Source organism: Terrapene carolina, unplaced genomic scaffold (genome assembly GCF_002925995.2).
Source record: "Terrapene carolina triunguis isolate 2854851 unplaced genomic scaffold, T_m_triunguis-2.0 Scaffold68, whole genome shotgun sequence".
Taxonomy (NCBI): domain Eukaryota; kingdom Metazoa; phylum Chordata; order Testudines; family Emydidae; genus Terrapene; species Terrapene triunguis.
In genome coordinates this window covers 9,966,263-9,993,869 of record NW_020664419.1, presented here as the reverse complement: position 1 = coordinate 9,993,869, position 27,607 = coordinate 9,966,263, and the positions used below count along the sequence as shown (strand labels likewise).

The 27,607-nt window shown below is 43.7% G+C and overlaps 1 protein-coding gene across 1 annotated transcript in view; it reads right to left on the bottom strand.

Annotated features, from left to right (window-relative positions):
- Positions 1 to 27,607, bottom strand: part of CAMK1D (calcium/calmodulin dependent protein kinase ID) — a 336,718-nt gene that overhangs the window by 127,521 nt on the left and 181,590 nt on the right. Inside the window, exon 3 of the mRNA XM_026648638.2 lies at positions 10,591 to 10,665. Within this exon, the coding sequence (XP_026504423.1) occupies positions 10,591 to 10,665 (75 nt within the window). The remainder of the gene's footprint in view (positions 1 to 10,590; positions 10,666 to 27,607) is intronic.

Here is a 27,607-nt window from a genome sequence, read left to right as displayed (position 1 = left end):
TTGGGAAGGGGCAAGGAGGACGGTTTATTCAGGGGAGGGCAGAAGGAGTTGTTTTGTTCTTAGCTGTTTGAACTTTATATACCCCCAAAGAGAAGAACTTTTGCTTTGGCCAGAAGGTCAAAGCCTCAAGTCACCCTACCAGCCCAGGAAGACTATTCCAGTGGTGAAACTGAGAGACAGACTGAATCTGGGCAAGACAACTCTTCTCTAGGATATCAGCACAACTCTTTGGCAGCAGACCACAAAACACTGGATGTTGCATGTAAAGTCAGGACAGACTGGTGGGGTCATTGTCATTTTTTAAAAAAACCCAGATGTTAAAGGCCCAAATACTCAGAACCAACCTCCAAGTCAAACACATTTTTTAAAGTACGTAGGCCCCAGTACTTAAAAGCACTAAACGTCTTTTACAAGTTTCCGAATGTCCTCAATTCTATTGACTCCAATGGGAGTTACGCCCAGTGTTCCCTCTAATTTTTCCCACCCATATGTGGAATGAATTTTGTTATGTGCATCACCTTCACATTGGTGCACATAACAAAATTCATGTGGCAGGGGTGGAGCAGAGGGGTTTGGAGTGTGGGAGGGGGCTTAGGGCTGGGGCGGAGGGTTTGGGTGAGGGGGGGGTGAGGGCTCCAGCTGGAGGTGCAAGCTCTGGAGTGGGGCTGAGGATGAGGGGTTTGGGGTGCAGGAGGGGGCTCTGGACTGGGGGGGTGAGGCCAAGGGGTTTGGATTGTGGGAGGGGGCTCCGGGCTGGGGCAGGGATTTGGAGTGTGGGAGGGGGTGATGACTCCGTCTCAGGGTGCAGACTCTGGGGTGGGGCCGGGGATGAGGGGTTTGGGGTGCAGACTGTCCCGGGGCTGTGATGGGGAGAGAGAACCCCCCTAGTTCTCTCTCCCCACAGCAGCACCTGGGCTGGGGGGGAGGGGAAGAGAGGCGCCTCTCCCTGCCACGGCAAGTCCAGGGCTGGGTTGGGACCATGGGAGGGGCGCCTCTCCCCCGGCCGCGGCAGGTCCATGGCTGGGCTGGGAGAGAGGAATCTCTCCCTACTGCAGCCCTGAGCGCCTGCGTGGCACTTAATAGGCCACTGCGCAGCTTAGAGGGAACTTAGGTAGAGTGATCAGACAGCAAATGTGAAAAATCGGGATGGGGGTGGGGGTAATAGGAGCCTATATAAGAAAAAGACCCACAAATCGGGACTGTCCCTATAAAATCGGGACATCTGGTCACCCTAAACTTAGGTCACATGTGTTCAGCACTTCATCAAATCAGAACCTTAGGGCCACTGAAGTCAAAGGGAATTTTTCTAGTTCAAGGTCTCATTTGGACAGCAAATGTTTTGCACACAAACTCAGATGTGGGTGTTCAAACTAGCTCATTAGATCCCTAGCTCCATGCTTCATAGGTGCAAACAAAGGGTCTGCTCTTGCAAGCCATTCTCATTTGAACATTACAATTGCCTTCAACAGGACTAACACATGAGGAGGGCCTATATGTGCGAGTAGAGGGTCAGGCCCACAATTTGTACATCAATAACTGAGTTCCACACATGAAAAAAATGTAGGTGCCAAATAAACATTCGGTTCACAGATTTCCAGGCCAGAGGGAGGCCTTCTTGAACATATGGATCTTGGAATTTGGAAGAAGCTCCTGATCAGATTTAAAATAATTTTAAAAGCAGGTCAAATCTGGGGCCTAAACTTCTAGACAATAAGCACAATCCTGTTCCCACTGTAGTAACTGACAGAAGTCCAGTTGATTTCAGTGGAAATAGGACTGAGCCCAGTTATAACGTAGAGTGAAATCCTGCTCCATACTACTCCTGCAAGTATTATTTTGTAGGGGTCTCTTACTGTCCCTTACTACGTATCAAATAAATACATGCATATCCAAATTAGATCCATTTTAATATATAACTCTCTAGCATGAACAAGAAATATCAGAGTATATAATCATACATCATTAAAAAGTCAGTATATTATTTGTGAATAATAACTGCACCAGTGTATCTAAAATACAGTGGCATATCCCTGTACATAGAAGAGGAAATAACTGCTAAATCTCAGGAAACATGGTATACGGCTATTGTTGGTCAATGACCCCCCACCCCCGTTTAGTCTCTAGCAACCAGAAAGTCTATGATTAATCTCAAACAAAGCTTATCTTCAAAACAAGCCCATGAGTTCAACCAAACATTTACTCCTGGAAATATTTTAGCTTCCCCACTCCTCTCCTGTATCCCCTGGAGAAATATTGAACTCAGCAAACAAAAGAAACAAACCCCTTTCAATATTTTATTGTTTGTCTTCATTCGCAGCAGGTAACTAGTTGCTCAGATCTTAATGTTATTACATGGCATCAACATTAGGAATGGAGAAGTGGGTACCTTAGTTTGAAAGCTCATCATTTGAATTCACAGAGGAAGCATGAAATTACAACAATTCTGGTAAAAATCAATCCTAAATGCTCTATGGTGCTTTTCTACACACATCTCCATTATTCAGTATTAGCAATTTCTTTGCAGAATCCTCATGTGGAAGCGGTAATAGCTCCTATCTCATTTTCATATTTTTATATTATACGTGGGGCTGGTAGCATCACCTATTATTAAGGTCACCCAACACTTCCCATTATAAGATCGCATTTTCAGTTGCTTATAACTTCAACAAACTTTAACCATTTGGGCTGAAATTCTACATGCTCGGTGTCTGCTTTGGACTGAATTCCTCTAGAAAATTTCATCCAAAATGGTTCAGCCATGTCTGAGAATGAGGCTACAGAAAAATACATTAGTTGGTCCATGTTACAAAATCCTGGCAACCTGTTCTTTGTACAGTTCTAGCTCCCGCCAGGTTTTAGAGTAGGGACATAAAATTTGGCAGGGAGGTGGCCTCTGTATCAGGAATGTATCTTTTGCTGTTCCTGTGCTGGTCAGGCTTAGAGCAGGGACCCCGACTCTCCCGTGTTCTTAATGGCACTCCTTCCCAACCCTTTTGGGCCGAGGCAGAGTGGAGGAGGAGATGGCCTGTTTCAAATGCAGAGGGGACAAAAGCCAGACCTGCAGGAGTGGTGTGTGGAGTAGGCTGGGACAAGGAGCCTAGCGAGGACTGGGACTAGCTGGCCAAAGAGACTGGGAGCCAGGAAAAGAAACAAGATGGGGAAGGCAAAAGCAGTAGATGGGGGGAAACTGATACTGGATGAGGAGCCAGGGGTCATGGGGCGAAGAGACTCTTGCTAGGAAAGGAGACAGGAACTGGCAACCTATGGGTTGGGTGAGAACTGACAGTGACTGGGCAAAGAGACTGGAGCAAGGAGACAGAGTGGGAGGACAGGACACTGACCTTTTACAAGGAGCCCAGGGAGGGAGATTGGGAGTGGGAACATGGGTGGGGGAGAAAGGGGGTTACAGCAGGCCAAGGTAAAGAAGAGATTGCCAGACACGAGGGAACTGGGACTGGCTGAGCAAGGAGACTGGGACCAGAAGAAAAGCCTGAGGAGTGGAAACTGGGACTGAGGTGAGGAGAATGGGACTGAGATGAAGACTCATGTTTGGACAAGGTGTTTGTTGCTGAATGTAAAATTGTGATGGGTGAGGATGAAATGGATGAGTTTGGCGATGTGTTTGAGGTGAATATCTCAGTGTTGTTCATTGCCTTGTAAATATTTGACGCACGCAGCTATGCCGTCATTTTGAGGGATGCTGGTGGATAGAGAGATGACATCTGTGGTGGCAAGGCTGGTGTTTTGCGGGAGATTGTTCATGCTGCAGAGTTTGTGGAGGAAGTCGATTGTGTCCTGGAGGAAGCTGGGCCTTTGTGTGGTGAGTGGTTTGAGGATGGTTTCTAGGAGTCCAATAAAAGATATTACTTCACCCACCTTGTCTCTCCTGGGACTGACAAAACTACAACACTGCATAGCCTATTACTGCTGTCACTTATTCCATTAGCTTATGTGTGGTGGCTCTAAAGTTTTCCACCCTGCTGAGGACCCATGTGGGTGTCAATACAATGCCACATGATGGAATTTCTGTTTTTTCATTTTGTTTTTGTAAAAAGCACAGAATTTTCACAGAAAGAAATATGTTAAAAGCATATTACGGTTGCAAATTCACTCAAAAGTTAGGAAATTCCAAAATTAAGGTTGCCTGTTAAACCTTAGCATGGCCCCCTTGTGCCTATGCATTATGATATATTCTTTAACTACATGATCACACAGTTTCCCCCTCCCCCCACAGGCTCTCTACCTTGTTCAGTGCGTAGAATGGATTCTGCTCCAGGGATGAAACAGTGTTGTGCAGTGAAGGAGACTATCTGTAGGACTCATGTTTCATTTGTTGCAGAAGTTCGATGGTATGTAATGAATGAGACAGAGAACTACTAGGTCAGTCTCATGCTCAAGGCAGTTCAGTGGTACTTTGGAGACATGGACTTTATCCCTGCCACAGAGTTCCTATGTGATGCTGGGCAAGTCACTTAAAACAAAATTTTCATAGGTGGTCCCTAATTGGGTATGCCTCATTTTCTGGGTGCCCAACTTGAGACCCTGGCATCTGATTTGTAGAAATGTTTGTTAGAAGACTGGGTGGTGGGCAGCCTGGCCTAGTGGGCAGAGCAACAGTCACAACCAGCGTCAGAGTCCAAATGCCGGAGCGAAGAGCCAAGGCAGAGTCCAAGCCAGGAATCAGAGCCAAGAGTCAGAACCAACATCGGGGCTTGAATGCCAAAGCCAAGGATCAAGACAGAGCCAGAACCGGATCCGTGGAGTCAGAGAAGACAGGAGCAGGGCTGGTTCCAGAGCATGAGCAGGGCTGAGACAGGACTGGAACACAGCCAAGTACAGGGAAGAGTCAAGGCTGGGTGCAGGACAGAAGGAAGCCAAGCAGAGGGAAGCAGAATCCACAAGCATGTGCATTAAACAGCTAGGGAGTTGCTGCTGGGCTTAAGAAAAGGCCTGCTAACTTCCTCAGAGACTCAGGGGGGGCAGTCCATCAGCTGGCCTAGCTGATGTGGCCCAGCTGTGCTCGTTAGTCAGTCAGGAGACTCACAGCTGCAAGGCCTTATTCCTGACAATGCTGAGCACTCACAGCTGCGACTGAAGTCAATGGGAGCCATGCTTTAAACACAGAAAATGTGTACAACACTAAGTACTCTGAAAAATCAGGCCCTTGGTGTCTCAAACTGAGCACCCACAATGAGTGGATACTTTTGACCTATATCTCTCTCTACCTCAGTTCCCCATCTGTAAACGGGGATAATAGTAGCCCCATATCTCACAGGGTTGTTGTGTAAATAATGAATATTTGTCAAGCATCGTGATACTACAGCAATGAGCACTACACAGAAAAGCCATGAGAAAATTAGTAATACTTTTTTCAAAGCAGTGTTATATAGACATGGATTTGACATTGATTTTGTGCTGTCTTGGAAGCATCACTTGTTGATGTTATTTGAACAAAACAAATTTGGTGACTTTTTTTTTCAAACTAGAAAAACTTGCTTTCATGCATTGTCAAAAATTGCAAACATTGCACTACAAGCTCTGAAGCCTTCTAAACTGTTTACTCCCGGGGTTTTAAAGCATCTAATGTGCTGCAATTCAATGTTATCAGAGTGCGGCTTACCACACTTCCTGTGCCTTGTATTAAAAAGCTAGAACTCTGGATTGTATTCCCTGTTCCATGTAGAAGGGAGGGTTCTTTTTCTATTAACACTATTCAGTGTTACTTACATCTAGAGCACAGATGGATCCAAGCTACAAAATTTAGATCTAGATTTCAACCACCACAAAGTGTGGAGGTGCTCAGATTTGCCTTCGTTATAGTCTATCAGAAATAAAGGCCAGCCACCAAATTCAGATTCATACTCAGACATTGAATCCTCCCAATGCTGGGGGATCTCTGGATCTCTCACAAAGAGGAAAAAGACCTTTCTGCCTGTAAACTATCTATGGTTCTAATGTTCCCTCCGATTGTCTCTATTTTAATCAAAATGCCCTTTCCCAGAGTATAGCTGAAGTTATACGCTGCTCCTCCAAACAAAGGCAGGTTTTAAATAAAAGTAAAACATAGTAGGACTGGCTTTTTCAAGGCAAGAGATAAATGAAGACTACAAGCTAAGAAACACAAGAAATATAATAACAAATTAGGCAGAGATGTAATCAAATGGGTGCCTGGCTCCACATAATGTATCTGAGCTATTGTAGCAACAAGTTGATGTTCCCTAGGAAACATCATGTGTAAATCTTCCTATATGGAATCCAGGAAATGGGGCATGTTAAATTGATCTTAATTCTTAGGAACTTAGTGGCATTCCAGTCCTAAATGCCAAACTTTCAGAAGTTCATGCTATGGGCCAGCACACAGCAGGGCTGAATACTTGTCTACATCCTCCCCCCTTGGGTGATTTGACCCTCTCCCCACGGAGTGCTGGAAGAAGAGTATTTCCTTGCTGTATCCTATGCAGAGCCAGAACCAGTCTGGCTTTGTTTGACTTGCAGCAAGTACCTGGGATAAAGGGCAATAAAAAGATCTAGTAATTTCTATAGGATTTTTCCTCATATTTTAACAGACAGGAAATACAGGATTAATTTCAGTCTAGTGTTTAGCAATCAGAACACATGCAGCAACTTTTCACTTCACTCTACCTGAAGGAAATATTTAGTGCTACACCCTCTAATGGTTTCAGTGGAGCTCCAATGCATCTTAATGGAGCTGGTTCATTACCCCAGCTGAGGTCCTTAAAATCCAACTTCCAGTCAACCTGTTTTACAAATATTTAAATAACAAGAAGAGAAAATTTGCTACAGAATGAAGAGGTAAATTATGAATGAGAAGAAAAGTACATTGATAAATATCCCCCTGGCATGCCAAGTTATAGCTAAACTACAGAAACATGTAAGAGGGCCCCTCTTCATTGCAACAGCTAGCCTGAGCTAGTATACTCAAGATACTCTATTCCAACAAGTGAGGGTGATGACCACACTGCAAACCACACTGGAGCTTCACAGAGCAATTGGATTAACAGAGTGATTGTATTAGCATGAGTTCTTGTAACTTTAGCTGCTGCATTCCTACTGCATTACCAGCTCCAATGTCAGCAGCACTCCAACTTCAACCCACCCAAGAAGGCCAGCTGGCAGGAGTATAAAGCACCCCTTAACTCAGGGGTTTTCAAATGGGAGATCGTAACCCATCAGGACATCGTGAGGTTATTATGTGGGGGGCCACGAGCTGTCAGCCTCCACCCCCAAACCCCACTTCACCTCCAGCATTTATAATAGTGTTAAATATAAAAAATGTGTTTTTAATTTATAAGGTGGGGTGGTCACTACTACAGAAGTTTGAGAACCAGTGACCTACCTTAAGCTAAAGACAATACTGTGTGTAAGGGAGTTGGGTTAGGGCAAAACTCAAGTTATAGTTTGAGCTATCAATGCAGTGAAGACAAGCCCATACAAATTTAGAATTCAGACAAGGGGAATATCTATCTCCTTGATAGTGTGGAATTGTTCTCTATGAGATATTTCTAGTGCTTTGTCCAGACTGCTTTTAAATAACCTGAGCTATGAGGCTTCCACTACTTCTTTGGATCTGAGATCTCACAGTGGAGAAGTCTTTCCTGATATTCAGATTCAATTTTCCTCCTCTTAATTTCAGCCCAAACGGTCCCTTAGCAGGTTACCAATAACAGAAAAAACAGGTGAACTCCAGTTTCACGGAAATAGTAGTGAATGTCTGAAGCCTTAAAATCACAATTTCAGAATAACGGATTTTGGATTAAATAAAAATTTGGATTCAGGGCAAGACACAAATTTCAGGTAACATACAGATTCAGATATGTGGCGTTTGGAAAATCAGGGTTTGCCTGAAATTAAATAAGTTAATAAATAATAATAATAATTGATATTTTACTAAAGAAGTTAAACAAAAGCCAGTATTCTTAGACAATTGGTCATAAAATTGATATTTTGAGAAATTCACTTGGTTTGTTGGAATTTTTAGGACTCTGATATTCCTTTGCAGCTTTCCCTGCAGTACTCTGGGCAGGGACTGTCTTCTTTGTACAGGACCTAGCACAGTGAGTCCCCAATCTTTGGTTAGATTCCAAGGTGCTATCATAATAAATAATATTAAATATATCTGGCACTGGGATGATCCAGCTGACTGAGAACTGGAACATTTATAGCATTATGTAAGTAGGAGGACATTTTGATTTCAACTCAGGGTTTCCAAACCAGATTTTGAAAAGCAAAATCTTGAATCCCGGCCAATGGGAGTGTGGAGCCGGTGCTCGGGGCGGGGACAGTGCGTGGAGCCCCGTGGCCCCCCGCCTAGGAGCCAGACCTGCTGCTGGCCACTTCCGGGCACAGCGCGGTGTCGGAACAGGTAGGGACTAACCTGCCTTAGCCAGGCAGCACTGCCAACGGGACTTTTAATGGCCCGGTCGGCGGTACTAACCAGAGCCGCCACGACCCAGTGCCTTACATTCCACGACCCAGTACTGGGTTGCGACCCACAGTTTGAAAACCACTGGACTAGATTATAATGACCTTAAAATCTGTTCATTTATTCTAAACTGTACCAGTGGGCCTCCTTTTGGACAGAGGCCATTCTTCTTTTTATTTTCAATGTACTCTTTGCTAGAGCTGGTTGAAATTTTTTGAATGAAAAAGATGGAGGAGAGTAATCAAGAAGTGGTGGGTTGGTTTTTTTGTTTTTTGAAAATGAAACACTTTGCAAAAAATATTGACTTTTAATTTTATTTTTACATTTTATCAATTTTTTTTATCCAAAACATTATCAAAATCATTACTGAAATCTTTCATTGACCCCAAACCCAACACTTTCCATTAATGTTTTTCTTTTTGTCTTTTGTCCATCCAGCTCTAGTTTTGCCCTCTTTGATACTTCCAGCTTGTATCAGTTCAGGTAATGAGTTGGCCACACCAGGATCAAGAGATAATTCTCAATGTTGCCAACACAGTTGTCTCCCCATAAGAAGTTTACATGATTATAATGGGGCATGGAGGGACAGAAATATTATTCAGAGAGCTAATGTCAAGGTGAGCCTATATTTATACATATTTCCATTGGTGGTGGTAAGTGATTTCCATCTGACTTTCTTACCATCCGAGAGATCAATATTTGGACAGGTGTTCAATGTACACCCCTCATCTGCTCCACTGGTATTGTTTGAGCACTGTGGTCAGACAAGGCAGACATTTCCTTTCACAGTTGGCTAATGGGTACAATCTTCTCATTTCCATATTTAAATACACATATGTGTGCTTATCATCTTTGATCCTCTATATCTCAGTAAAGACTACATCAGCCAGGGCTCATTCTTATGGTTGCTTTTACAATCTTTTATTTCAGAAGAATGAAAATGGGGAGAGAGAAAAACTAACCTAGTTTGGTTCCCAGACAACTGAATTGTAGCAATTTTATACATATGGGGCCTGATGCTGATCCCCTCGCACAATCCAGCTAGTACTTTACTCTGTGAGTAGCCCCACTGATTTGAATGAGACACTGACAGATATGGCAATTTCTTCCATAATCTTGGGAGACCTTATTAAGTTTAAATATCTTTAGGGATACACTGTGTTAAAATGAAAAGTTTATGTATTATGCCATAGGTCGTATAGCCATAAGCCAGGATTGTATGTAACCTCTTTAGGGGAAGATGTGATGTGAGGCCTGGGAGTTCAAAGGTCCATATTGAAAATGTGCCAGAGAAGAATAGACTTTGGTCTCAATAAGTGTGAAGTGTATTTCCTGGGGAATACCTAGGGAGAGGTTAATGCAAATTCTCCACCCCCAGTTATGTAAAAACCCAGCCTTTTGAAGCTACAACCTGAGGAGTGGGTCATTGTCTGCTGATTGCCTGTTCATGGAGATTGGAGATCAAAGGCACGAGCTGTATAAAGTTGTGGTTTTGAAGGACTAACATCTACCAGAGCCAAAGGTTGGAGTTGGGGATGACCTCTAATCAGCTTTTTAGCATGCATGCAGGTTCTTTTATATTTTTAATGTGTTTTGTCTGTAATACTTTCACCTTAAGAATAAATGTGCTTGCTTAGAAAGAGCTATGTGGTAACTTATAACTGCAAGCAATACACTGGTCATAGCCTCTAGAGGGAAAGCAAAGTGCAGACACTGGCCTTTTAGGCAGTCTGGCTTGCTGGAGATGTCACAGTGTAAATCAGGGAGCTGTGCAGCCTTAATACCCTAGTCAGCAGGGAACGAGACAGGGGTTTCTGCCCAAGAAAGGTGACAGCTGAGGAGCCGGGAGCCTAGAGTGGGTGCCCTTGGTAGACCATGAGGAGGGGAATGCAGGTGCAGTTACCCCGAAACTGTAACAGAGACTATTCACAGAATAATATTATTACACAATTTCAGCAAGAGCATCAATGTCTGGCCCATAGTGTTTTAAGCATCACTTCACCCATCTTCAGGGACTTCCTCAGACTATAGCAAAATGAGTACATACTTCTAATCTGTTCTCACCTTCTTGGTTAAAGAAACAAACAAACAAACAAACAAAAACGCTGACAGTTTTGACAAGATGGTTAATTAATGGCAGTACTTACAGTTGCATGACCAGGTACAAGTGGTTTGGACTCTCATATATGTCTTCCAGTGCAACTATATTTTCATGTTTTATTCTGAAAAGCAATAACAACAACAACAAAAGGTAAGTGCAAGGTTAAATGGTGAACTTTAAGCAGCTGCCCAACAGAAAGCTATTTTTAGTTAGATGTTATTTGGCGCTTGCGATTTACACAGTCAGACCTGAACCCAGTTCCGTATAAGCTGTCAGGAGTGCCTGGCAGCCCAGGATACTGTTATTACTTAGCTAGCAGGAATGTTTCATGATTGAAATATTTAAAGCATTAGACTTTTTTCTTCTTCTCTCAGATGAATAAAATGAACATCCAAGGTGGTATTTGGATGTTGAGTTCTCAGGGCAGTAGCATATCACAGTACAGGGATTTGCAAACTGTAGATTTACTGAAGCCAGTGTGCAGTTAGTAGCCAAGAGTGCAGGGATATGCATATATACAGATGCTGACAGCAGTGTTGACATCTGAGAGGCCACAGCTGTACAAAATCCTCATACTCCAAGTGGCTCCATTCCAACACAACACCCCATATACAGCATCTTCTCAGCACTTCCTCACAACATTGTCAATCAGAACAATATACTTTATGCTTCAACGGCGCTTTCCACCCACAGATCTCAAGCACCATAATAAATTAATTATTCAAACCGTGACTCCCTAGTATTGTCATGACCCTCATATAGAAACCTTCTTATAATTTAAAAAGCCAGCTGAGTAGTTGGTATCAGGGCACAGATCACTGCTGCTTGGTATCACTGGGCCCCTGCTTTGTTAACAGTGTTAACTTTTAGAGGAGAATCACCTCATCAGACAACAATCTCATTAACTACTTGGAGCAAATCTTCTCTGGGATTATTGCTTAAGCAATTCCAAACAATTTCTAAAGCATACATTTAAGTTGTATTAACCCTAAACTTAAGACCCTAAAGAGACTAACCATTTAACTGCAAGGGCTATAATATTAATTATACAAAGTGGAGACGATTGCCTTAAGTGTGAGAGAAATCCCTGAAAAACTGTAAGCTGAATGTGCTGATTAAAGAACATACACACACTCACACACACAGGCAGAAAGAATAGCAGAGGACACTCATCAGTGAATGGTAAACCCGGTAAACTTTTTGGGGCATAATCCACCCCAAACTTATGAGAGATGCAATTAGGTACACAAAGCCCAATACTGAGCAGCGCTAAAGCGTCCGACACTCCCACTGAAGTTGATGAAAGTGCTGAGTAGTCAGCATCCTGCAGGCTCTGCCTCATCATAATGTGCACATATTGGGTTGGTCCAGCTTCCAGTGAGATCACTGGAAAGATTGCCATAGACGTCAGTGAGAGAGAGAGATCAGACCTACATTCAGGAATGAAAAGCCACATTCATATAAAAGACAAAAAGAAATGATCTGCCTTAAAACCTCCATATTCAGGAAGTTCCGTATCAGTGGCGTATTAACCCAAATCTAACATGCTGTAGGATATCATACAGCAATATATGTGTGGCTATAGGTCTTCTGCTCTCCGGAAGGATCTGAAAAATCCTTTGTTGCTCCAGTAAACTGTCCAGAGAAACCGCATCATAGCTCAAGCATTATAATATTCATAAGAGAGCACTGAAGAAGATAAGCTTTTAAGTCTTAATTCTGGTGTGCAGGAATGGATGTCTAGTATCTTGGCTTTTCTATGGAAATTTTCCAAAATTATATAGAGCAGCTGCCTTAAAAAATTTCTTCAGTCACCTGTCCTGTCTCATCCCAAAACTCAAAAGATGATAACAGGAAAGCAGGACTCCCTGGTGCCTGATTTTCATGATGAAATGATGAAAGAGGCAGTAACTGAGCAGATCAACCAGCTGTGTGTTTTTTCCAACCCTCGCTGACTTGATGTCATTTACATTCTAAGCTGGATTTGTTTGTATTTAAATAAATACACAACATCAGCCCTCAATATGGATCGAGAGTTTGTAAAATTCCATTAGGAAGAACACAGCCAGTTTTGCCGCAGTGGCTCCATCAGATCAGCAGAATCGGCAGCTGCCTGGCCTGCAGAACATGTAGGAACCATTTATCTGGTGTGGCTCTGTGATGTGACAAGCAGGCTTTTTTTTCAGTTTGCCTCAGGCAACTCAAGACCACAAGGGCCTGATTTTTGGAAGTACAGAGAAGCCACAATGCTACTTGAAGTCAATGGCTCAACACCTCTGAAAATCAAGCCCTAAGGCTAGAGCTACATTTTTGAGCTAAGGGAGTAGAAAGCATCTCCCAAACAGTCAACTTTTATTTTTATCCTGGCAGGGTGGAGGAGGGCTGGAAGGTCTACATTTTAAGTTAAAAACTCTTCAAAGAAAAGAGAAGTTCACAATAAATGCTCGTAATACCTACTACGCTAGCAAGAGCGGCTAGAGAAGGCATATGTGCTTATTACCAACTTGCTGGCTCTCTCAATGAAGGCCAAAGATGATCAAGCTCTATACCTTCCAGCAGAAATCACTATAATCAATGGGAACCACTGATTGTTCATCTGCAGTGACATTCAACTTGAGCAGAAATATAATTTAAAAAACAACAGGAAAGAGAAATTGCTTCAAGTTCTGATAAAGAATGATTAAACTTTCTTCAGTGGCGCACCCACCTGATTGTGGTAATGGACATGTGTAAGCAGGATAAGCGACAAGCCTGGTGTACCAGATGTGTGTGTCTCTCTCTCTCAGCACAATTCCCTGGCTCAGAACATCCAGAAAATGGCTGGATACACCAAGCATGTCCTTGCATTCCATTCACTTGAATAGATGTTCTGTTAGATCAATTGCTGAGGATTGTTTAGTGGGAATTAAGGAGGTACTTGACAGTGTTGGAGCAAGAGAGAGCGTGGAATGGTTTAATTAGTTCTGCTTTTATCCTGGGCTAGTAGTGCAGTGTGAATCTCAAAAGGTTCAGAGGATTCATTCTGATAAGCCCCAAAATGTCTGGATGCATATCCATGTGTGATTTATCTTATCTTAGGTACTTACCTGGTCCGCATAACTGCAGTATCTGAGCACCACACAGTCTGATGTATGTATCCTCCCAACACCTCTGTGAGGTAGGGCATTGCTATTATTCCCATTTGACAGATGAGGAACTGCGGCACAAAAAGACTGACTTGTCCCAGGTCACACAGGAAGTTTATGGCAGAGCAGAGACATAAACCCATGTTAACCACTGGCCATCCTTCCTCTCTTGAACTTTCCTGTTCCCTCTCCTCTCTTGCATAGTCATCTCCTTCCCTCCTTCTCACTCTAATTTAAGGTTTCGCGTGCCAGTAATACATTTTAACGTTTTTAGAAGGTCTCTTTCTATAAGTCTATAATATATAACTAAACTATTGTTGTATGTAAAGTAAATAAGGTTTTTAAGTATCAGAGGGGTAGTTGTGTTAGTCTGGATCTGTAAAAAGCAACAAAGAGTCCTGTGGCACCTTATAGACTAACAGACGTATTGGGTATTCACCCACGAAAGCTTATGCTCCAATACGTCTGTTAATCTATAAGGTGCCACAGGACTCTTTGTTGCTTTTTAAGGTTTTTAAAATGTTTAAGAAGCTTCATTTAAAATTAAATTAAAATGCAGAGCACCCCAGACTGGTGGCCAGGACCCAGGCAGTGTGAGTGCCACTGAAAATCAGCTCGCGTGCCACCTTTGGCCCGCGTGCCATAGGTTGCCTACCCCTGTCCTAGAGTATGCTACCCCACCCTAGACTTCATGGGAGAGTCCTGATTGCCACACATCCGTTCCACTTCCTGCTAACTGGAAGAGATAAAAAATGGACCCTGTATTTATTCTGAGCTAGACAACATATTGATGTTCCAGCACTACTTAATGACACAACATTATGACAGGACCATGGCAGTGACAGCACAGTGTGTAGATACCATAGAGCTGACAGTTTAGATTAGAAAAATAACGTCCACAAAGAAAAATACCTTGGTTAAAAAACAGTTATGGTTGCTTTAAAGAAACCTCAGCCTACACAAATCATTACAAAATGTGTCCAGTTAAGGCATCCTCCAGTAACAGACCTCGGCCCTCCCACACATCACATTCACCATTTTCACAGACAGGTACTGTCCCTCTATAGACAAATCCTGTGCACCTCCATCATGCAGGCAAAACACACACCATGTTGTCCTTCATGATTAGTGTCCCTGTCTGTGAAATGGATTTAATACTGCCTACTTCACAAGGTTCATGAAAACGGTTCACACAACATTTGTAAGGTGCTGAAATAGAATGAGGATGTCAATAAATAAATCAAAGGAAAAGGCCTCTAGTCTCATTCCATCATTCTGCATCTCAAATACCAGGCACTAAAGGGCTTTTCCAGCTAGTGGAGAAAGGCATAACAAGAACCAATGGCTGGAAGCTACAGACAGACTAATTCACATTTTTACAGTGAGAGTGATTAACCATTGGAACAAACTACCAAGGACAGTGGTGGATTCTCCAGCTCTTGATGACTTCCAATCAAGACTGGATGCCTTTCAGGAAGATATGGTTCAGTCAAACAGAAGTTACTGGGCTCAATGCAGGGGTAACGGGTGAAATTCTATATAGTCTGTGATATGCAGGAGGTCAGACTAGACAATCTAATGGTCCATTCTAGCCTTTAAAAAAACCTATGACTCTACTTACATCCCTTTTCCAAAAACAAAGGCTAGCAAAATAAAGGAAGGCAGTTACTGTATCTGCATCCGCACAAAGAGAGGGGAACAGTGCACTTGAGCAGCATCTAACACCTCAGCTGAAGCATCAAAGAACTAACCTGAGTTTATACCAGCAAATTGATATGAGCAACCAAAATGCCACCGACTACTATTCTAAAAGTAGCAGTGTACAGACAAGAGCTCCCAGGAGCTGCTTTGATTTGTTTTAAAACTTATCTATCACAATGCACTAGGTACAGGCTGGGTTTCCTTGCTCAGTATTTATTTGTTTGGCCTGACCTGTTGTAAAACAACTGAGAGCAGCTTTGATAAGCGGATCGATAGCAGGTTGTCTTCTTTCATAGATGTTCACTAAGAACCACTGCATCTACTACTAGGGAAAGTCTACGTCACAGCTTCCTAAAGCAAAACTGAAATTTCGGAAAGGACGGATTCTGCTCCCAGGATGAGACCTATCCCACTAACTTCGATGGGAGCAGGATCTGTCTGTGAATGATAACTGATATTTCTCTGCTTCATGCAGCAGCAGATAGTGGTGACTAGCACATGGCACTGAGTGTCCAGAGACTCAAATTTATCCATAGTACATTGGGCACACACAAGGCAACTTGCATTACATAACGCCACCTTAAATGCTGAAGCGGTGACTCGGGGGGTGCATAGGAATCTGAGCTGGGCCTTTGCACTAAGGGGTGAAATTCACTCCCATATTTATAAAACAACTGCAAGGTCCTTGGATGGATACTGCTGTAGAAGTGCAAAGGATTACAATGTGGAAGTGGAGATATAATGAGAGAAAGTATATCCCTGAATAACGAAGCGGTTTCTACACCTCCACCAGCTCCTGCTTGTCCCAGACCATCGCTTGTATATTACTAGAGATCACTAATTATGGAGGCAGCATTCTCTGTTGATTAGAGCAGGGGACCCAGGTTCTATTGCTGCTGTGGCTGCTGACGTGCTGTGTGACCACGGGAAGGTCACAAAACTGCTAGTCTAGTGTGAAACTGATGATAATTAGCCATCTGATAAAGCACCTTAAGAACCTGGATGAAAGCCGTATGCAAGTGTAAACTATTAGGATTTCATAATAATTATATTGATCACATTTGGCATATTTCTACATGGGGGAGTAGGATCACGGGTGGTTGTTTAGAAGGACATTGAATAAAAAGCATGGGAAAACAAGAAAGGTGTTTATGAAACACAGGTTTCCAAAACAACAACTGGTTGCTGATCAGACTCTGTCAAATATGTGGGGCATAAAATTAAATGATGCAAACATGTGACCAGGATGCAGGGTAAATACTTTGCTGGAGAGAAGAAAAACCTCCTGTTTCACTCATCCTGACATTCCCCATCCTCCTCCCCACTCAGTCCCCTGAAACTTGAAGGCCCAACTAGACCACCCTCTGGGATTGTATACTCCAGTCGGGATCTTATTCTCTTCTTGCTGAATTTTAGTCATCATCCCAACAGGGATGCATCTTATATCCTCATGGTTGGGTCTAAAATATTCTATTGATTGACAGAACAATCCATAGCAACTTAAAGCAGCCAGGAAAGATCGCTCGGAGCACTAATACTAAGACAGCAGCAGCTGCACACAAAGGAACTGCTTGAAACCATGTTTACAGAGAACAGTGTGTGTTTTTTCTAACCTGATATACAAAAGGCCACAGTGGAAAGTTTGGAAGCCTAGGCTTTTAAAAATCACTGTGCAAGCCTGGGTTAGTAACCAAAGCTTGTCACCCTCTGAGGGCTCTTCAGCAGCCTGTATCAAATGAAACTCCTGGTTCAGTCCAACTTGCATCCCAATGTCAGCACCACTGCTCCCAATGGGCAACCTTGCAGGCAATCTCAGGACTTGTCTACATAGGAAGTTAGTGTGCAGCAAAATAGAGTGTGAATTTTTAGCACACTGGCTACTCTGTACTAACTCCCCCTGTGGACACTCTTACTAAAAGTGCCTTTGTGCACTTTAGCTTAATACACTTTAAACTCTATTAAGCTAAATTGCCCGAGGGCATTGTTTGTGCACAGAGTATCCACCCAGGGAGTTAGGCCCAGTCTACACTACATGGTTAGGTTGACATAAGCTGCCTTGCATCGACCTACGTGTGGAAGTGTCTTCACTTAAATTCGGCTCCCATAAGTGCCTCTCTACGCTGATTTATTAACACCACCTCCCCGAGCAGCATAGTGTCATGGTCAATATAATTAGGTTGACGCAGTGACAATATAGACACTGCATTGCTGACATTGACTGTTACCGGCTTTCAGGAGCCATCCACAATGCCCCACACTGGTGAGGACGCACGCTACCGACACAAGGAGCCAAGTGTGCACACACACACAAGCAATTTAATAACTGTGGAGGCTGTATGCCAACAAAAGTTAGGTCAACATAATTTTGTAGTGTAGAAATGGCCTTAGTGTGGAGTGGCTAATGGGTTGTAAATTCACACCCTTGCTTGCTGCACATTAACTTTCTGTCTGGACAACCCCTCAAAAGAGGCTGAGGACTGAATGGGTTACTGAGACTGGACTGCTATCTTGCCTCCAAAGTGCTGTTCCTCCAGGGAAGAGTGGAAGCACATGGGGTGAAACAGAGTGTGGCAGGTTTTGTCGATAGTGGATTTTGGTCTCTAGTGTTTTCAGTCCAGCACCTTTCATCAGCAATAAAGCAGATGCACGCACATGCACACAACACACACAAAATAGAAATAAAGCAAGGAAATAAACTTAAAGAAGCCCCTGCAGTAAATTGGCCTCAGCTATACATGGAGGAAAGATGTGGGCAAAAGCAGGCAGATGCTGAGTGTTTCTATGACACAGATGACTCTGCATAATGATAGTTCACAAAGCTAAAACATCTGCTTTTTATTTGTTGCTGTCACTGTAAGATCACGGGTTTTAAAACAGCCATGTTCTTACGTTTCTTGTTATTGAGCCATAAAAACCTGAAAGAGGTTTTCCAGACTTAATAAATACTCCCTTGACTCAAATAGGAAACAGCAGAAAGGAAATGTATTGTGTGCTCGAAGGGGGGAGGAGAAGAAAGATATCCTGCAATGAGCGCTACAACTTATCTACTATGCCCTTCCTCAGAGGTCACTGCAGAGAAGAGTGTTGTGAAACATCCCCCTGCAGTACAGCGTGCTGCAAGGGACTCCCAGCAGGCATCCAAATGTAGCTGGGACAGCCGACGCTCAGGACGAAACCATACGGCCCCCACAGCTCTGTTCCTATTAACCCTGGAAGAAGATGATTTTAACATCGATATTACTAGTCGATTTAGTTACCTCAGGGTTGGAATTACTTTAACATTGCATGTAACATTTTGTATGCAAAGAAATGGATCGAGGTATGTGTTCACTAATTTCTGATTTGTTCTCAAATGGTTTCCCTGCCTTGCTCTAGAGCTATGAATGGTCCCTTAGAACAGTGCTTCTCAAGCTATCTGATGTGGGGGACCGGAATTTTTTTTTCCCAATGTGCCAGGGACCGGTGCCATATTAGTATCCTATTCGACGCTCTTATGAGGAAACTCACCGCGGACCGGCAGCCGATGGCTCACGGACCGGCACCGGTCCGCGGACCACCACTTTGAGAAGCACTGCCTTAGAATATGTGCTATTTATGCTAAACTATCTGTTCAATCTTGTATTTAGCTGTGACACTCTTAGTACCTTTCCCGAACCTGAAGAAGAGCTCTATGTAGCTTGAAAGCTTCTCTCTCTCACCAACAGAAGTTGGTCCAATAAAAGATATTACCTCACCCATCTTGTGGCTTTCAGTTATTTCTGTATCCACCTATGGCAATGTGTATTCTGTATTTAACACACCTTTGATTCAAATAACTTCCCAGGAATTGCTCTTGCTATAGAGTAATTCCCTACTTATGCACAAACCATGACCTATTTTGGGCGGCTACCTCATTTGTCACACAGCTTGTTACTGGCATCAATCCATTTCCTTGTCTTTAGAATCTTATTCATCCTCCCTAAGATCTCCCCTTAGTCTCCCGTATTTTAAGCTCCACAGGGTAAATCCAGGAAGGACTTTCAGGTCCTTGAAGCCTTGAATTATTTTAACTGCCTTCCTCTGCATACAATCTTTTCCCTCTCAAATGTTGGCCTTAAACCCTGGTAACTGGCGAGGCATAAAATATTCAAATGAGATTTCACTAGTGGAGTACACTACACACAACTTCCACATGTTTAGAATTCCATGGTTGGAAAACCTAAGCTTGCATACGTGACCATTGCCAAACCCATAGTTCCTGAACTGTGTCCTCTCATATATTATAGTCACTGTGACTATAATCCATGTGTTTATTTTTTAGTTTCCAGCCTTGTTACACTGCATTTTGCAACGCTAAATTCTGTAAGCCTCCTATGCACGCAAAAGCCAAACTCTTCCAAGTCACTCTGAATTCAGTAGCATCTTTACTCTGTTGACTGGTCCAGCCACTGTTTCAGATGTATTATATGTTAAAGAACGGCCTGAACTATACCCCTGTATCCAAACATACCCTCAACTTTTGTGTAGGTCACATCTGGCTGTGAACTCTGTGGCTGTCCCAACTCTCACTAATGGGACAAATCAAAATCCCTGGACATAAACACCTATGAATTTTGGGTTATCCAGCTCTAGATATGAAGTGTGTGATACAAGCCTGTCACTAATATATATACACCCAGGGCAAGTTTAACGCATAGGCAAACTACGCAGGTGCCTCAGGCCCAAATGCGTGGGGGGCCCCCAAATCATTCTCCTTCTCCATTTCCCCCACCTTCTCCTCCTTTCCACACCAAGGGGGCACCAGCCACCCACAGCACCACCCTCTGCCCCAGCACGGCAACTCTAATCAATGGAGGTGCCAGGGAGCCACACCTGAGTGGCGCTGTGCGGTCACAACACCTGGAGGAGGGAGCAAGGCCCAGCCCCACAAGATAAGAATGCTGCTGCTGTACAGTGAGTGTAGAGTGGGTTCACTCTCCAACTCTCGTCCCCACCCCCACTGCCCCTCCACACCATAGATTAATCCAGCCCTCTATATACCCTTCCCAACAGCATTGCTTTCCAAATCAAATAGACATAATGACCTAGAATAAAAGAAAGTATACCCCTGTATGACTGAGCTGCTTCTATACCTCTGCCAGCTCTTGCTGTCACAGAGACCGAGACCCTGAATGAGAATCACTTGTATATTACTCCAGATCATGAATTACGAAGGCAGGACTCTCTCTTGGTTACAGCAGGGGACCTGGGTTCTATTGCTGGTTTGGCCACTGACCTGATGTGTGACATAATTACAGGAAAGTCACGTAACTGGGGCTAATACTAAGTCACCTGGTAAAGTATTTAGAGAACCCTGGATGAAAGGCAGATACAAGTGGGGGGAGGGATAGCTCAGTGGTTTGAGCATTGGCCTGCTAAACCCAAGGTTGTGAGTTCAATCCTTGAGGGGGCCACTTGGGGATCTGGGGCAAAATCAGTACTTGGTCCTGCTAGTGAAGGCAGGGGGCTGGACTCGATGACCTTTCAAGGTCCCTTCCAGTTCTAGGAGATGGGATATCTCCATAAATTAAAAAAGTGTAAGCCTTAAAGGGGGCTTCAGGCTGACTGGGTGTGATACAGAGCTGGTCACTAGATTAAATCCAGCTCAGGCCAATAGTAACCAAAAGCTAACGTCATGTGAAGGCTGATCAGTGGTTGTTGAGAAATGAGTCAGAGGTTGTCTGTCCCTTTCCAAGTGTCAGTGTTACAAAAATCTCTGCCACTCCTGAACTAACTGGCAGCCTCAACAAGCAGGACTTTGGATTGAACAGGCGTCAAGGTGGTACTTTTCTTCTACGCCCAGAGCATGATTCAAAGCCCATTTAAATCAATAGAAATATTCGCTTTGTTGTCAGTGAGATTTGGATACAGCCCCTAGAAAATAGGGCTGGGGTTCATTGGAAGGGGAACGTCTGACCACAGACAGAACAGCTATCGTGGTATGCCATACCACAAGATGAGAAAGCATTCCTGGTTTACACTGAATGAAGATTTCATTGATAACTGGTACAGCATTCTTTTCCTAACCTCAGTGGATCTGACATGACTGTGATGTGTGCAGGGATATCCTGTTACATCTAAAACCATTTTGAAGGCAGTAAACTTACGTAAAGAGATATTAGTCATCCCTGAAATATTCATTTCACACAGACACAGGGATTTTTCTAGCTGTCTCCTTGTATCTCTGGCATTAGTTTGAATATACACAAATGTAGAGTGGGTGCCACACACCATGATCAGAGGAGTTACACAAAAATGTCGAGAGCTGCTAGTCTAAACTGTACTAGGACTCAAGAGTTTTTAAAACTGTTTGATTGCTTCATGTAGAAGATAAATAATCCTTAGGTCTTTTATGTAGCTCATTTCACACATAGCCCTCAAAGCACTTTACAAAAGTGCAGAAGTCCCAGGAGCTTCCTTCTACGGGTGGGGAAACTGAGGCACAGCCAGGGGAAGTGACTTTGCCAAAGTTCACACAGCAGAACAGTAGCAGAGAGCTGGGAACATAACCCAGCTTTCCTGACTCCTGTGCTGGAGTCTTATTAACTGGACCTCCCTGCAAATTCTCTACATAGTTTAGGTAAGGTACCTATCAGTTTGGTATCTATGCATTCTTGTCTTTACTTTCATGGCTCTTCACAATTCTGCCCTTGCCTACTTCCCCCACAATCCTTCTACTACTCATGCCAGACCCAGCCGCCTGCTTCTCCAGGTCCCACAAGCTCCTTCAAGCTTCCTTCCATGCAATCCCCCGTGAAAAGCCCATGGTCTTCAAATCAGGACCACAGCGACACATGTGCAAACCCTCTGAAGGAAATAAGGCTTGCACAGGTGTCACTGACTGGGGTATAGTGAATAATTCTGCTATGGGTTGAGTTAAACCTGGTTATTGTAGCCAGAGCCTTACAAAAAGAAGCCATTGTAATCAGGTGGCTGAAACCCAAAAACCATGGAAAAGCTGAGTAGAAGCTAAATTCTGTAGCTCAAGGAGTTTCAAATGTAGGGGTTGTGGCTTTGATTGATGGAACTGGGGAGGTTTGGGTGGGGAGGAGGTGAGAGGGAGACAGGCATGTTCTGATGAGTTACAAGGTGTCAGTTTTTCCTGAACCCTTCTCAGAGTAGGACCATGCGTTAAAATGGGACAATCTGCTGTGTGTCATGTAGGATACCTGTTAGGCAAGGATCTGCTTTGCCCATGTTAAGGGAAACAGGAGAGGATTGGGGCAAGAACTTGGCATTCAGACCCCACAGCCAAAGGAGGAGGCCTGGATGCAGCAGTGAGTCAGAGGCAGAGCATCAGGCAACAACACAGTACTCAGCCAAAGTGGTGCCAGCCAGCTGCCTGTTGGGCTGGGCTGCCTCCATTGGCAGGAAGATCAAGGACTTAGGAGTGGGAGGAAAATAAGAGTCCACCCTAGGGGCTGGGAAGGAGAATCTGTCTGGGAGAGGAAGGAACAGCCTGAGAGTCTGTGAGTGGGAAAGGTTGGGCTGGGATGAAGAGAATGCCAGGGAGACAGGGATTGAAGGAAAAGCTGATCTGACAATGTCCTGAAATTCTGATGGATCTGGGGCTTCAATCCTAGGCTGTGCAATGCAAATGGCGCTAAGATACTATAGTTATGGTAACCATATAAGCACCTAGAGGGCACTGATGTAATCAAGAGGAGAATTTGGCCCATCATGTGTACTGGGCTATGTTCATAGTCACATCCAAATAGGAATATGCCTGGAAATGGTATTTTCCCCATACATAGTCAAACAACAAACACTCTGCCCGATTCATATGGGGAACCAGTTCAAATTCAATATAAAACACTCCCTTCTGCCCCACTGATGAAGGCCGCAAGTTCCAAAGCAGGCTCAGCTTGCAGGCAAGGTTTTCACTCAACACAAAATGTGTGGGACAGCCTCAATTATCACAGGTCTGTCCCATCAGCCCCCAACCTGCAGAGCAACTAAAGCCTGTTTTGTTTACCTGAGACCTTGCCACATTGGTTGCTGGATTTCCCCATTGGGCTGGTTCCTGCAAGAGGAGCTGCAAATGTTCACAGGAGGCAGCAGGATTGTGCAGGGCGAGCTAGTAATTGCACTGGGTTTTGATTTCATATATGAATGCCAACAAAACCAGTGCCTCTGAGCCTCACTTACACCCTGCCCCCAGTTTCGGACTAGCCAACTATGGGCTGACAGGGAGGTTTAAGCCTCATAGCCTTAGGCTTGAAAATAAGAATTCCACCGGGTCCTCAGGTATCCTAAAGGTGGCATCTCAGCCCTCCTGCGTCCTAGGGCTGACCTTGGCCTACCACGTTGTGCAACAGAGACTCCCTTGATTTTCTGCAGTCTACCTCAAACGCCTCCACGCACAACAACCCTCTGCATGACAGACCAGAGGGGGCAGCCGCATGCCACAAACTCTGCTCCGCAAAGAGCTTGGGGAGCCGTATGTTCTGGGGAAGGCAGAGTGTGAAATTAAAAGGCAATGTAACTACCCGTATTTCATAATCACTATCGTCAGGACCTTTCCTTGGTCGCCCATGTAAAGTGCTTTTGCCATGAGTCATGTATATAGTGTACTGTAACAAAGTACGTAGGGACACTTTCCAATAGGGAAATAATGGGAGGTGGCTCTCGGGCAAATGCCTATTCTGATATTGTGCCAATTTTAAAACTAGTTATTTATTATACATGACTGTACTCACCCCCATGGTTCCTCTAAACTCAGTGCAGACAGCACCACTATCCAAACCTATGGGCTGATCTATGAAGCCAGCATAACTCTATCAGTTTCAGCTGAATTACTGACTTACACCAGGGATTGTGAGAAGAGACTCAGGACCTGGGTCTTATGCTACTGAACATCAAGTGTAAAGGCTAGAGATGGGCAGATTTGTTTTGCTTAACTTAGAACTCGCACTAACATTGTGGGTTCAGACACACGCTCTAACCCATTTGTTATTGGATTCGCTACGTTCTTAGGAGAGATGGGGGGGGACAGAGAGGAGAGTCAAAGAGAAGAAACACTCAATGAAAAAATTAAACACACTGAGCAGAATCAATTCATGGAGTAATTCAACGGGGCCAAATCTGGTAGCCTTACTCGGGCAAAACTCCCAGGAGTCTTACTTGGCCAGATTCCAGTTTCCGTTACACCGCCATAGAGACTAGAATAACTCCATCAAGTGAAAGCAAAACTTGACACAGTGAATGGTAATGACTGCTGCTTAACCGTGATAATATTATTAGCATAAATTCTCCTTAATAATGGGGTATTTGGCTGGTGCTGAGGAGTTAAGTGGTATTTAACCAGGTGATTAATAGGTCTAAAATGTTATACTCTAGAGCAGGGGTTCTCAAACTGGGGGTCATAACCCTTCAGGGGGTCGCAAGGTTATTACATGAGGGTCGCGAACTGTCAGCCTCAACCCCAAACCCCGCTTCACCTCCAGCATTTATAATAGTGTTAAATATAAAAAATGTGTTTCTAATTTATAAGGGGAGTCGCATTCATAGGTTTGCTGTGTGAAAGGGGTCACCAATACAAAAGTTTGAGAACCACTGCTCTAGAGGTTTAACACAGAAGTTGACAAATAAAGATTTTTTTAAAAGAAAAATATGAAGTGGTGTAGGTATCATTTATATGTTTGTACTTTTAGTAGAAAAAAATCTGGAACCACAAACCCTCAAAATTTATTTGGAGCGGCAGGGGAAGAGCAGGTGGCTGTGCTATATATATTGGTCCAAACCCAGAGCTAAACATCCCTAAAATGGTGGGAATTTGAAATCCAGATATGCATTTATCAGAATCTTTAATCAGTCTTTTAAGACTTTTTTTTAAAATAGCCTCTTCTTTCAATTGGTCACGCTAGCCACTTAACTGGGACAATAGCCTTTCCAATTTAGAGGACTGTACCATTCAGTTACCCTTACCATGTCGGGAAACTGGAAGTAAAGTTTTCAAAACCATCTAGTGAAAACAGGACTTTGACTCTTAAGTTCCGTTGACTTTCAATGAGATTTAGGCTTACAGGGCTAGATCCACAAAGGGATTTAGGCACCTAATTGCCAGTTTAGGAGCTTAAGTCCAAATATTTAGATCCTTGAACCCACATCATCCATCTCTCCTGTTGAAACTGTTCCACTTTGTATAAATAATTAAATAGACACTAGAGCAGGGACTCAAATTTGGCTCACTTACAGGCTAGCTGAGTGTCCAAACCACCACGGTATACAGCCATTCTCACACTTTCTCGCTCAATGAATATTTAATTATTGACAGATAGTGGCATGGCATCAACAGAAGAGAATGAGAGAGAGAGGCCACCCCAGCATGTCTCAGAACCCACTGGTCATCTGAAAGATGGGAGATATGAGGTCAATTCCCTGTTCCAAATCCAGCAGGATGGGGGACTTGAACCAAGGTCTCCTACATCCCGGTTGAGCATGCTAACCACTGAGCTAAAGGTTATGAAGGAGTACAGCTACTACCACTTCTGTTTTTTGGGAGAAAGAGCACAGGTGCCTAACTCTACAGTTCATGGCTGTGGATCCTAAGTGGAGATAGGGACCTCCCTCTGACTAGTGTGACCATATTTCCCAAAGTAAAAACGGGATACCGCACAGAGCTGGCCTGAGCCACCTGGCATCGCTGCTTGCCTGAGCCCCCCATGCAGAGCTGGCCCAAGCCACCTGGCGTCTCCACTCACCTGAGCCCTGTGCTGCCCTAGGTTGGAGCTAACCACCTGAGCCCCGTGCTGCCCAGGGCTGGGGCTGACCACCCAAGCCCCACCACTCAGCACCTCCTGTCACCACTTGCCCACCTGAATGTTCTTCTGCACCCCCTCAGGAGAGCACACCCCCCTTTTTTTGGCAAAACTGGGCATTTGTTTCATTTGCTAAGAGCATATGGGACAAATGCCCATTTTTGCCAAAAAAGTTGGGACGTCTGAGACAGGCCTTGAAAAGGGGACTGTCCTGGCCAAAACGGGACGTATTGTCACCCTACCTCTGACCTGGATTTAGACCACTAAATCCCTTTGGGGTGGGGTTTAAGGCACACCCCTCTGCTTGGCCTCTTCTATTGCCTAGCTTAGCTCAACGTGCTGGTTTTTGTGGACCCCATTCTTAGGTGCCTAACTCTCCCCATGCATTGTATAGGGAGCCTGGGTGCCTAAGTATGGATTCCACTGGACGGCAGGGTGCCAAATATTCTTCATTGCAATGCTGAGTTTAAGACCTTTTGTGGATCTAGCTCCTAAATGCCTCGGTCACTTTTTAAAGTGTTACTTCTCCATAGCATGGAAGGTTAACAACTGTAAGAATTCCTTTAATAATAAATGCTAACAAATCAGACAGCATTATCCACAGTAATAACTGGTCGCAAACAGATTATTGATGTTATAAACAGTAATTAATGGCATGGGACAACAAACCCTACATCCCAACTACACGTAAGTTCTTACTGTAGGTGCAGCAGGGTAGAAAACAGTATTGAAATGACACAGAGATTCTTTTTTCATCATTCTAAATTACGTGACTGCCCATTCATTAGCTGTTTTTATGGCTTCATGAATCATAGGCAGGAGCAGGAATTCTATGAAAAATAATGGCCACAAGTGTATTTCAGAGACTACAGGGGATAATGATGGGATGTTTGCCATTGTGAGTTCTGAGGTTTCGTTCACCAGAATCAGAAAAATAGGAAAGATGGAAAATTAGTTGTTTCCTGGCAGTTAACAGTCTGATTTCCAACCAGTCAGAGATATACACTGCAGTGCTATAGTTTCTAATACTTTATGCAGCCAAGTCACACATCCAAGTCACACACGGTGACTCATTTTTTCCAAAACGTTGTATCTAATTAATTCAAGGTGTTTAGAATGAAAGGTAGCTATTAAGTGGTGTCTGTAATAAAGGGCACTAAATGCTGCATAAGGGCTGATGGGCATAGGGTATTTTGATAACATAACTCTTGCCTTTGATGTGCCAAAGGCTTGGTGGTACATCATAAATGAATCTTGTGCTACTTCTTTTAATCCATTTTCTTTCCACCTTACATCCATTAATAAAAATATGCTGGATTGACAATGCAGGGAGAGAACAAGACCCAACATTCCCCCACCAAATGTACTTGAATTCTGATTTAGAAGGAAAGTATCTTTGGAGAGGAAGGTGATAAAGCAGTTCAGCCTCTGTCAAGAGTAGGTGTCTATGGAGGTGGTG